Genomic DNA, 12,573 nt, shown 5'->3' with positions numbered 1-12,573 from the left:
CGAGGCTAGCTGGTCAGCAGCGGTAGTCTCCCAAAAAAAAAAAAAAAAAAAGAAACCTGAGGGTAGGTAGTTTAGGGATCAGTTCAGCTCAGGGGCAAAGCAGCTAGGCCAAGTCTCGCCCTCCACCACGAGAGACGTGGTAAGAAAGGGAAGAGGAGTCAACTTCCCTAAAATGTCGATGTATGACATGGAATAGATTTGTCTGAAGTCGAGGATGTAAAGAAGGATGTCGTATAAATTAGGACCGCATAGTTTCCAACCGCGAGTAATCCGTTCGTTGGATCTTAGTCGAATGATCCATGGCCGAGCTCGTTTGGGCCCGTCGCGATGCCAAACAGTCCAGTGTTCTTGGTCTGTCTTCCACTGAGGTTTTCAGAACCCTAGATCTCCAACCTCTACCCTATCCCCATCCCCCTTTTTAATACTTATTCTCCCCCTCTCCCCCTCTCCCCTTCCTAGTTCCCTTCCTCCTATCCTATCTCAACCCCTGCAAACTCCAATAGGGAAAGGAAAGTAAACCAATAATCAATCCCAAAGCAATCTTAAAGCAAGAACGCATCACAACTGTAAACCCCTGTTGCCAAACCCCAAAATCAAAAGGAAAGCCCATCTTGCATCTCCGCCCGCTGGTTTCCCTGCGGCATCGCAGCGCAGACAGGCCCCCCAACCCCAACCTTCACCTACACAGTCCAGCCTCGAGATATCCGGTTCAACTTTCGTCCAAGCCCTACCGCTCCGAAAGTACCCAGAGTAGCTAAATACTGTTCGCGCGTGTATCCAAACTCAGGCGTGCTGCCAACATACAAGTTTCTGATTTTGCTCAAAGTCGAAAGCAACTCGGCCGGACCCCCGCTGCACCGCATCCCGCCTTCATCAGGGTCGACCACTTTTAAGCCAGCCAGGACCTGAATGTCGCCGGGGCGGCACGCGCCGACCAGCAGGCAGAAGTGGAAGCCGCAGAGGTACGTCGCGGCGCGTAGATCAGGCATCCCCATGCACAGCGTGCAGTCCTTGTGGGCGTGCTCGGCGGGAGGGAACTGGGACAGTGGGGTGTGCTCTTCCATCGGGGGGTGCGTGCAGAGCCAGTGCGCGTCCAAGAAGGTTAGGCCCATGCTTATGTAGTACCAGCGTCGGTAAACCGAGATGGAGAAGATAGAAGGGTGGGGATTTGAGGGATTAGAGCGGCAGAGCATGGCGGTGTGATCAGGGAGGATTTCTGAGGGTACGGAGTAGAAGGCCTCGTATACGGGGTCTTCGGGGCTAGGGGAGTTGGGCAGCGTACCCGGCCAGTTGTAGTACGTGAGCGATGAAGGGCGAGGCATATCCAAATTGTGGGGGGAAGCCATTGCTGATGCTGTTTATGTCTGTCTGCCGTCCAGCAGAGGACTGGTTATTACTCGACCCTAGGGGACAATTTTCTATCCGCGAGCTAGTCGGCTGAGGTACTAGCTCCAGGAGACTTGTCGGCGGCGATGTTTGACCGGAGCTGAGTATCTTTGGTACGCGTTAGAAACGTCGAGATAGGGGCGATGAGATTGAGGATAAGAAAAGGGGGTGGTGAGGTTGAGAATAGGAAAAGGAAGCGATGCTTACTTAATATCAAGGCTCGTATGATATTCTATATCCAAAGCAACTTTGGTACTGATTTCCGTTGTATATTGGTGGTTATCAACGCACACAACCTCGAGATGTGTGTGCCTCTCGTTTGGGAATGACCCCGAGTGAATATAGGAGATAGGGGATAGAATGACTGACGTCAAACGAGCAGGCGTCGAAAAAGTGAAAGCAGTTATGATTGAATGCTAGTATCAATCGCACATAATAATACCGATTCACACCTTAGCACCAGAGTGATGGGAAGAGGATGGGGATGATGAAAGTATCAAAGACGATGGGTAGCTGATGAGAAATGACCTCGCCCAGGAAGAACTACTTTGTGGAAAGAGGGGGAAGGACGGCGACATGTAAATATTGGCGGTCCTTACCAAAATAGCTTTGGTAAAAGGCAGTTACTCTGGACGCTCTCAAGCTTTTGCAAGGGGTGGTTGAGGCCGTAGCGTCCAACTATCGCCTATTCACTTTCTGCCACCACATGGAGGTGAGGCTAAGCTGTCTACCCTACTTGCGCATTGAATATTTCAAACTAGCTACACGTTGCTCACGGTCTCTGCTTTGACACTACTAGCCTGTGTGTTTTATAGTTATCATTTTTCGTGTTATATTGGGTTCAGGTGTTTTGCAGAAGTATACGACTATACGACTGTGTCCTCCTACGCCCTGACTAGTGTGTCAACCTAATCAACAAATATTTTGGCTTCGAGATCTGAGTAGTGTGACAGGTACCCGTCAAATAAGTTGATCGCATGCTCAACATCATAAGTTCCTCCCGTCTCGCGGATGCTATGCATGCTTAACTGGGGATTACCCAAATCCAAAGTGCGAACGCCAAGTTTAGCAGATAGCATAGGTCCGATAGTGCTGCCGCAAGACGAGTCATTCCTAACAACAAATAGCTGCAAGGGCACGGCCGCACGCTTGGCTGCCTCCTGCAACAGAACGATACCAGGAGAGTTCGTGGCGTAGCGTTGGTTTGCGTTGATCTTAATCACAACACCTTGAAGATTCAAAGTTAGAGCTGACATATTAGGTAGTTTTGTAAAGATCTAGCGTCATACCTTTATTTATTTCTGGCTGATGGTTTGACTCGTATTTGCCAACGTAGTTAGGATGAACCGAGTGAGCCATATCGGCCGACACCAGGAACGATGCCGCCATCGTCTGCTCAAAGGCAGTTGACAAATCTATCTCAGGGTCCGAGCTAATGTGCTCCCAAGACTTGTCCGATGCCGAATCTCCGTGCCCTTTACCAGCAAGAATGGATAATCGACGGACAACAGCGGGTAGTAAATCTGAGTTTGCGCCCTGGGCCGATGTCGAGCCAATTTCTTCGTGGTCGAAGCAAGTGATCAAGCGAATGCTAGTCTCGTCATCTAGAGATCGCGACGAGACGGAGTTTATCAATCCCATCACGCTGCAGTAGGTCATGTTTAGGTTATCGAGCCTGGCCGAATATATAAATTCCTCGTTCAACCCGCCAAGGCAAGATTTTTGGACGTCGTAGAGGACCATTTCAAAATCGACCACATCAGCCACCTGCACTCCGGCGTGTTCAGCAATCAGCTCGATAATGTACGGATGGTGGCGGTCGGTTATCTCCTTCAGCGGCTGGAACGTCTCTTCGGAATCCTCCTTCGAACCTGACGGCTTAGGTGCTTCGCTTTGGCCGGTCCTGTTTAGCTCGGCAGCCACCATGCCGGCAATAGGAAATAGTTCAGTCTCCTTGTTAGGATTGAACTCGGACGACCGATCAAGATGAATAGCGAGGGTGGGAATGCGAATAATGGGACGGTCGACCTTGACGAGCTTCTGAACAAAGTTCCCCTTTCCATCCTTGACTAGGGCACGACCGGCAATGGATAGATCTCTGTCGAACCAGCTGTGCCAGATGCCACCGCCGTAGGTCTCAACGCCAACCTGTAGAAATCCGACGCTGCTCTTCTTACTGACGGGCTTAATACGCAGACAGGGAGAGTCCGTGTGAGCACCGAGCATGGCAATTGGGTTTCCAGGCTTCCACTTGGCGCCTATAGCAAATGCTACGATAGTCGAGCCATTCCGGGTCATATAATACTTCCCACCGGGTCGGAGAGTAGAAGACCAGTTATCACGTTCCCTTACGGGAGCGAAACCAGCTTTTGCTAGCCGCTCGATGGAGTTGTGAACGGCATGGTATGCTATAGAGGGGGGGTCGTTAGCGGTGCGGTGAGGAACGGAGATGGGGACGTTGAGAAGTGGGTGGGAAAGGTGGGATGATGAGAGCCATACGTGTTGGAGAGGCGTTGACGAAGTCTAGAAAGTCCAAAGCTGATCTAGGAGGCGCCATTCTGTAAGCCATGAAGTTGGTGTATCAGGGAAGTTTGTATTTAAAGTACGTATATTTGAATATAAAAGTAATATGGACGTAGCTGCCTCACTTTACCTGACTTCACGTGTCCACTGTGGTGGTTACGTAGGTAGGTACTACATATGTATACCCGATAAGATAAAGATAGATGACTAATCACCACGCTAGTCTAGATTTGATACTAATAGATACATACCTTATACATATGCGATCGACCGGGGCAGTTTCTCTCCACAGCCCACCTACCGGTTTTAGCTTCCTGTTATCCGTCTGCCGTCGTGCTACCGGTGAATTCGATCAAGTCGGGTCGATCTTGACAATGCCCTTGTAAAGTTTAACTTGTCGATTACCTACTCAATCTTCTATTCAATCTCCTCTCAATCTCCTACTCAATCTACTCAATCTACTCAATCTCCTTCTTATTTGATCCAAAGCTCAACTCAATACAGGTATGCTATACATGCTCAACTCTTACAACACATTGTATATTCGGCAATAGTGGCATTACGTATACCTTAGGTACATACATACCTACCTTAGGTAAGGTATATAATTGAGATCGTCTACCCCGTCAACCAGACTTGCATCGTTTACGTCTAAGCGCTCCTTTTGCTATCCCGGTGTCTGGCACTCAATCTCGCGAGTAAGTGGTTGCTCATGTAGTAACACTAATCGCTTGCATGTCTATGTGTTGTGCCGCATACATTAGAGAAAGTGGCTTTCTGGTGATTCTAGAAGGGGGATATCGAGGGTAGTAAATCGAAGCCGTTCTTCTCTTTCCTTTCTCGGACGGCATGACCCTTTTTCTGATGCGTTTTGTGCTATGCGTAAGCAAATAAGATGGCCAACTTGGCCGGCAAACACAACTAGACAGATGCAAACCGACACATTTGGAACATCAGGCGCTCGCCACGCCCACCGCCCGCATTCTGCACATTCTGCTACATACCTATTCTATAACATGAAGTGGCGCTTGGACGCTTGGGTTGCTATTAAGCATGTCTGTCATCTTACGTCCTGTCTCTCTCTCTCTCTCTCATATCTGGAGAGGGTGAAGCAAAGGGAGAGAGAAAAGGAAAAAAAAAAAAAATAGAAGGAGTCCAACAAATTTACCAAGATACTTTTGCGCAACCCGCAACCATGTCAGGCACCGCAGGAGCCAGACAGCCATACATAACAACTAAGCGGACAGGGCTCTTAGTTGTTGGCACCATTTCTATTGGACCCGGTAAGCGAACGCACCTGTGGAGTAAGAATTCGAAAGACTAAAGACTAAAATAAGATGATCCGCTGTCAGGGCAAGGGATTCCCAGCTTCTACCACACTTAAACCTAGCTCTCATTTACATAGTACACTATTAAAGATTGGAAGATCTCGAGGGCCCCAAAACTTCTGTCCACGTCTTCGGGAATCTCTCGAGCCATCTTAGTCTATCCGTCCGAGTCCTCTCTTTTTTTCTTCTTCTTCTTCTTGCATACCGCAAATTCACCGCTTTATTTTTTCTTCAAAGTTTTCCGGCGGAGAGCCGGGTATAGTGATGCCATCCAGGTGTAGATGTGTAGGTTAGGTAGATACATACATATGTCTGTCACACGTACTGAGTGAGCCCTGTTGGTCGCGGGGTTGTCGTCCGACCCTTCTTTACGGCGGGATCCGGAAGATGTCTTCCCAGTTTTTGGTTCCTTTCTGAGTTTGACCAGGCGTCGATGCATCTTACTACTATGGTACTTTGCTATGGTACTCCGCCCACCCTTTTGAGATGCACGCATAGCGGACTATCCAGTAGTCGTGGTACAATTGCCGACTAACGTATGCTCATATTGTAAACACTCCCTTCTTTTTATTAGTGAAATATATGTATACTATATATATGGGGTATAATACAAATTGCCATGATGCTTCATATCAGGTCCTCTTTAGAGAGATTTTCTGGTTTATAGTGTATAGGATACGTATGCTCTGAGGTGGACGTGGTCTCGATTCGTGCGTAGGTAGGCTTGGTTAGGTAAAGACGCATACAGTATGAATTATCTTCAAAATTTCAGTCATGTATCGTACGTAGCTTGGTACGAAGGTTGGGGCCAAAAGTCTTGCACATGTCCAAATCTTGGCATCGATTTTCGTACGTCTTTTAACTTATTAATACTGTATCAGCCACACGCTAAGCTAAAGGTCGGATAGTGGCCTGTCCACTGAATTTAGGTGGCTTACCACTATATTTATAGCGATATCAGCCACTATAGCTTAAATAAGACCGTGCAGTCTCTTTTTACTCGCACGTGGCTTTGCCAAGCTCAGATGTGCAAGACTTTTGGCCCCAACCTTCGTACTTCATATGGAATTTCGGTACTTGTCGATATGCCCATTCGATTCTCCCGAAAGGCAGCCAATCAAAGTACTTAACCAAACCATCTAGCCCACTCTGGAAAATCAGGGGTCTCTTTGAGGCAAGGGGGTTGATTAGAACCATCGCCTTGCCCAGTTGTCATGATGGCTGAAAAGGAACCTTCAAGTTACAAGGAATTAGTACGGGAGGTTTGTACATATCACGAGGGCGTACCCCAATGGCTACTCCTTACCTACGGATACATAGGTAGCCATGTACGTATATAGTTGGCAGTCTATCTCATAGTGTAGACTGTGTAGTGAGGCCTCATCAAACTTTGAAAATGCTTCAATTGCTCTTCTCCTATTTAGGATAAGATTACATTGGCTTAAGCAAGAAAGATTTGACGTTATTAGGCGTTTAATAAATCTTGGACGGGTTCTTCAACTTACACATGATGGTGGGCAGGTGGCGTGAATCCTAATTGGTTCTGCCGCGCTATGATTGCCTACAATGTATTAGCTCGCCATCGGCCAGATTCATAGCGTACAATACATACCTTGGAGACTTTCGCTACCTACATAATCCAGTATCCAGACGTCGATGGCGTTTCGTTGATAGAATTAACCACCCAGCCCGTGGGGGAGGCCGTCCATCGCACAAAACGCCCCGTCGTCCGAGAAATAACCCGCCTTAAGTATCGACTGGCTCTTGAACTTATACCTATCTCGCTCGTTTATAGATTCATCTGCTTCCTAGATTCATGCCGCTTGTCTCGATATAGATGAACTGTTAATTTGCGCATGCCGGCTTATCTATGAGAAACTATACTAAAATGCCATATAATAACAGGATATCTGCATACGCATAGCTCCCGTTGATCTACTACATACATGCATGTAAATCGTGTGCCTCGTTGACACGAACATTGCGGGTCTTCCGGTTTGTACCATAATAAGTACCCCCCAAGATTTCTAGCAAGGGAATCAAGAAGAACCAGATACTTGGGCAGTACTTGGCTCGTTTGGATCCAGATAGGTACTTACCCACACATCCTATCAACATCGTAGGGCAGTATCGCGAAAGAGCTAAGGATCCTTTGAACATCCATTAATATATCAAGGAAATAGGGTGGACATAAACGTAACCATCTCGAGTTACCCTATGAATGAATCACTTATACTTGGATAGAGAAGCAAATTTCCATTTACTCTGTATCAAGTAATAAACCTTGGCTTGGAATTGAGAGGCAGCGAACGGGCCTGGTAACGGTCGTACCTTGTAGTCTGCGTGTTGTACGCATCTAAGTGCCTATCATAGGGCATATTTTGACTCCTCCGAGGATAGCTGTAAGCCAACAGATACAAGTGGCGGGGTTTAATAGGAGCGACCGTCACAATGCCGCCAATCGAATCTTATCAGGTTAGAAATGAAATGTCATTCGTTCATTTAATGACGACGATGAGTTTCCTATTCATTTTATTCGGTCTCAATTTTTCGAAACGTATGTTTTTTATATTCGGAGCATCGAAATTGGAAATATTATTACGGATGTGGTCATATGTTGAATGTTATAGGTTCTCGGCACTTCGTAGAGAGTAGAAACCAAACCACTACATACGAACCCTTTAGATGTGTCGCATTTTGATCTGATTCCGGTTTGGTAAAGGAGGGCAATCTGACACGGCCTGAAACAAACAGGGACGCCAAGGTAGCTGAGCTGAGTCTATTTTCAACCCAGGTGCCTCACGAACCCGGAGGTTTGGCAACACATTTCAACCTGAAATAGAAATTGTTCCTGGGAGGGAATCGGGGAGATAATTGTGGTAGGTTATTTTTTCTGCTTTAGTCTTGCTGTAGTGAACCATCCTTACCTTATACGGGTCAACTTTTATACCTAAGGTACTAGGTAGGTAATCAGAACATGATGTGGGATGTCAGGCGATTGTCCCGCTTAATAGACAAGAATGGTAGTATAAACCATTCCTTCCCGGTACCGAAGGTTGGGGACGCGTGGTATTAAGCGTGGCACCCTATCGCATGTGGAAGTATACTTAACTGATACTTGAACTGCATGGGGATGCTTCCTCTTGTAGTTCAAATACGCTCGAACAAGCGTTTTGTCGATAGATGATGCATGATTTCTTCATCTTATATGTGGGTATACCTAACTAATTGCTCTTGTCTGTCATAATCTGTAGATTTACAGATTGTAAATCTTGTCGATCATCTCGCCTACCTCTACTAAAGCTAGCGGGTGGTCAATCTTCAGCGCTGCAGCGTTGGAGGGGCGTCGAGTAAGATCGCCCGAGCGGGGAAGGGTAGGTTAGCCAGCCTTATGAGAATGTTAGTAATTAACCACGAGCAGAGGGAAATGTGAGGCTGACTCGATTCATTACGTACGCGACTACTATAGTTACGCCGTGCTTATGATGCGGAATTTGTGAGAGTCTAGGTATACATATGTCATAAGGTGCTTCGCACTACATTAACTCACATTGCTCGTGTCATATGTCTACCTATTCACCGATGTTCTGTGGTATCAGACTTCCTGTAACTTATATAAGTCCTCACCGTCAAGTGACTCGGTCATCTCCTGGAAATATTCAGGTAGGCTACCGAATGATTACTTGCCTATATTCTGATTGATCGACAGAGTCTAGTGTGGGGGTTTACCGACTTGGACAGGAGCTGGGCTGGGTTGGCGTAAGAAGCACGTCTTGTCTGGCATAAGCACGTATCGTGCCTTCGCGGGGCTGCCTCAATATCTAGATTAGATATTAGATATAACTCCCGACTATTCAGGTCCTATCTACGTCGGCGTCGGTATTCGCGCTGATCATGTAGATCTGGAAGACAAAGAACCTAAAGAGCGCCGCGTTTTATTGCGAGTTCGTTTTATGACATTGGCCGAGATGTTGGCGTGTCACAATACGGGGTCATGCTACCGCTAGATAATTTCATTATCACGAGGTTTACATGTATTCGTCATACCCACCTTCACATGCGTACCTGTTAGTAGCTTAGTAGAGCTGCCGACTGTTTGCTACGCTAGGCGCAGCTAGGTAGTTAGCGATTTCTAAACGTATGCATCAGCTAGAATATTGTGAGAGCATTCGTTCCGTTTCGACTGACGGCGAGGACATTGCCAACTTATGACATACTGACCGTTTCTTGGGGGCGTTTTCTCGAGGCGTACAAATTGAGATATATATCAGTGATCAGGCAGGATGAGCGATCCTCGATTGAGACTTGGAGGATGCGGATAACAATTAAAGAGTCATCCGTCATCCGGCCAGGTTCATGGACACTCAGAATTCTTGGAATTGTTCGAATAAGTAGCGATAAGAGTGTTTCGAGGGGCTATGGTAATCCCCTTTATAAAAGATGTCGATGGGTGTATGACAAAGTAAGCAACACAGATCAAGAGTTTGTATACATGGCATTGCGCTAAGATACATTGACATGGGGGGCGATATTGAACTCGAGATCCCCGGTCGAGATGAATCTCATCATTCATGTAGTGGATTCTGAGGATCCTTGATGTGCTATCGCTTGCAGAATCAGCAGCCATATTATATTTCTCTAACATCCAGATGCGTATCTCGCGCTGTTAGACTACTTATGTTGCATACCGACCGGCGTGTGCATACGCCCTCATGCTAGCTGACGTGTGGCTTTACCTATGTTGGTAAGATAAGACAGACGGTCTACGCAGAGCGGGCGAGAGGAAACAAGAGCCACTGAGTAATTTTATAGGGAAAATAAAACTAGAATTGCTGGCCGACCTTAACTCACGAGGGTATCATCTTAATGGAGATCTGGACCTCGTGAGAAAGCTTCACTGAGAAATTACTGTGTAAGAAAGAAAACCAGTAGTATATGATTTGTATACTATGAACTATGACTGAAAAGGTTAAACGACATAGGAAAGCGGTTTAGACCGAGGCGGCTATCCCAGCAGCCCAGTGTAAGTGGCCCAATATTCCAGTCGAGTTTAATGACAGCTAAAACTGCCCCAACCCAGCAAAGATGCCCAAGTTTTTTCTTGATTTTTTTTCTTCGTTTCCTGTTCAACGTGAAGAGCTCCGTCTTATGTACGTACATAGGGAGCTATGCTTTACGGACACCCCTGCTTAAGAAGCCCGCCCAATTTCGTCAGATTGATGAAGGGTATAGCCTCTCGACTGCGAATAACTCGTACATACCTCTTACCTATATACAAATATTGGCGATTGCGATGGTAGGTATTTGTCTTCTTGCATATAGATAGAGTAAACAGATGCGTACTCGGTGCTTGGTTTATGAAAAGTATGCAACATCCTATTAGGAGGTATCAGTTGGTTTTGGATGTCTACTCTCACCTACACACGCACACACACACACACACACACACACACACACACACACACACTCATACACTAGTATGGACATAATGTAGGTAATGTAGGTACATCAATATAAGTACATGTACCTCTTCTTGCCAATTACATGTACATGTACATGGGCAGGGCCCTTGACTCTTCGTGCATCCGTGTACCCATACTAGCTTAACCTTACATGTACGCATACTTCATAATACAGTACCCAGATACAACTGAGAACCACTGTATCTAGAGCTTACCGTACCTATAGCTAACGTACCTGAGTACTTGGGCTATAAAACGTTTTTTATGATACTTTAATGTAGGTACGTGCGCGACTTGCAGATATTTGGACCCAATTGAACGACTTTCGAGAGCAACCAGAAGCGAAACACAGCCAACCCCAAATAAGTATTCTTCTTCCTCTTTTCTATTTCGGTGACCGCCTCACTACAGCATACAGCATACAGCATACAAAACAAAACTTGGTGATAAGTGGCATTATTCAAGCCAGCTCAGCAAAACCCGACACTTACTCTTTTACCTATTCTCCTCTCCTCTGCTGCTTAGGATTTATCGACTGCCAAGTTTTTCGCGACGTTGCGAATCGACCAGCAATCGCCGTTCCGAAGGCTTGGCCCCGATAGAAACCTCCCGCTCACTCTCAACTCCCGCAGATCCCATCGTCTTCGCCCGTTAAAGAATTCTACGCGAGACACGCAATAATCCTATTTGGTAAGTCCATCTTCTTTTTCGTCAACCTGCTGAACCTGCCAACCTATATGGCCCTATATGCTCTCTATCTGCCTACATGGTACATTCTCGGTAGTTGGCCTATTAGGGCATACCGGCAATATCTTTCCAACTCCCGTTTCCCATATTGCCTTACATGTATGAGCCGACTGCGGGCGCAGTATATACGTTTTTACCTACACACATATATACACACCTCACATACGTACGGGATAACAAGTTATATGCCTATCTACATCATCGTACCTAACATACCTGACCTTGGGCGAGGACGAGAGGGCGATAGAAAAAAAAAAAAAGCCTGGTTAGGCCACTTGGTACCTTACTTTCAGCATCAGTCCCAATGCCAGTACCAATGTCGCAGTGCGATAAGTGGCATTCATGTACAAAGTGTACAATGCAGGTATCCCTCAGGATGGATGAGCTTGCTGTCGCTACCATCAAAAAGGTACATCCACGTCCTGCAGGTTTGATGTATATGTACCGATGAATCCGCTGCTGAAGGAGGGCTGGGGCGTCCACCGCCCAGCAGCAACTATCCAATCATATCTCGTTTTATCGCACCGTACCCCACAGTACGGTTCAAGTATCTGCAAGTGTACTGTACTTGAATGCATCTCAGTCGCAGTTAGTCAGTGGGAGATCCCCAAGCACCCCACTTTTACCAATATTTGAATTCACACTATTGGTGATCGATCATTCACCACTCGCACGCGGCAACTTTGGCCTGGATGAAGTGCCCCCCAGCAACTTACCTCTGCCTACTACTGTTCTGCTTGTACTCTAACAACGTTCCTATTCCCTCCCACTGCCGCCTTTCTTCTTTCCTACTACTATCACCACATCCACAACCTCATTCCGACCCTCTTATTACTTCTCTCTACCGTTTCCCTACTCTTCGGACGCATCTACCTTTGGCATTCCCCTCCCATTTCCTGCCATCTTTATCTTCTGACCAGCTCGCTCATCACGAAAGCCATATTGGTCCCCGTATTTGCGCTATTGGCATCGACTTCGATATATTGGTTATTCGTACTAACATTCCTCCTCGAAGTCGTCTCCCATACCTCGTTTTGGTCCACGGTCCACGTTCCCGATTTATTCTCGCTCGCACGGTCTACCTATGCTTGACCATTCAACTTTATTCAGTCCTGACACCATAACCT

At 46.6% G+C, this 12,573-nt stretch overlaps 3 protein-coding genes across 3 annotated transcripts; 1 reads left to right on the top strand and 2 right to left on the bottom strand.

Moving 5' to 3' along the window:
• Positions 1-461: 461 nt before the first annotated feature.
• On the bottom strand, positions 462-1,921 carry F5Y00DRAFT_147790 (uncharacterized protein). Its single transcript, XM_048004470.1, has 2 exons — positions 1,594-1,921; positions 462-1,494 (listed from the first exon to the last, which is right to left on the bottom strand). The coding sequence occupies exon 2, from the start codon at positions 1,344-1,346 to the stop codon at positions 681-683; it is 666 nt and encodes a 221-aa protein (XP_047862154.1). The 5' UTR covers positions 1,347-1,494; positions 1,594-1,921; the 3' UTR covers positions 462-680.
• Positions 1,922-2,294: 373 nt separating this feature from the next.
• Positions 2,295-3,943, bottom strand: F5Y00DRAFT_254755 (peptidase; the record flags this gene model as incomplete). The annotated part of the gene is made up of 3 exons (XM_048010210.1): positions 2,295-2,614; positions 2,676-3,794; positions 3,886-3,943. 3 exons carry the CDS (start codon positions 3,941-3,943, stop codon positions 2,295-2,297), a joined length of 1,497 nt encoding a protein of 498 aa, XP_047862153.1.
• Positions 3,944-10,223: 6,280 nt separating this feature from the next.
• On the top strand, positions 10,224-10,670 carry F5Y00DRAFT_244374 (uncharacterized protein; the record flags this gene model as incomplete). The annotated part of the gene is made up of 1 exon (XM_048008814.1): positions 10,224-10,670. A coding segment is annotated over exon 1 (269 nt), but the record flags the coding sequence as incomplete, so codon positions are not given.
• Positions 10,671-12,573: the final 1,903 nt, after the last annotated feature.

The sequence above is a fragment of the Daldinia vernicosa genome (genome assembly GCF_022497035.1).
Source record: "Daldinia vernicosa strain CBS 139.73 unplaced genomic scaffold F5Y00scaffold_46, whole genome shotgun sequence".
NCBI classification, from domain to species: Eukaryota; Fungi; Ascomycota; class Sordariomycetes; order Xylariales; family Hypoxylaceae; genus Daldinia; species Daldinia vernicosa.
Note: the sequence above shows the minus strand (reverse complement) of the source record. Positions and strands in the feature narration are given on the sequence as shown.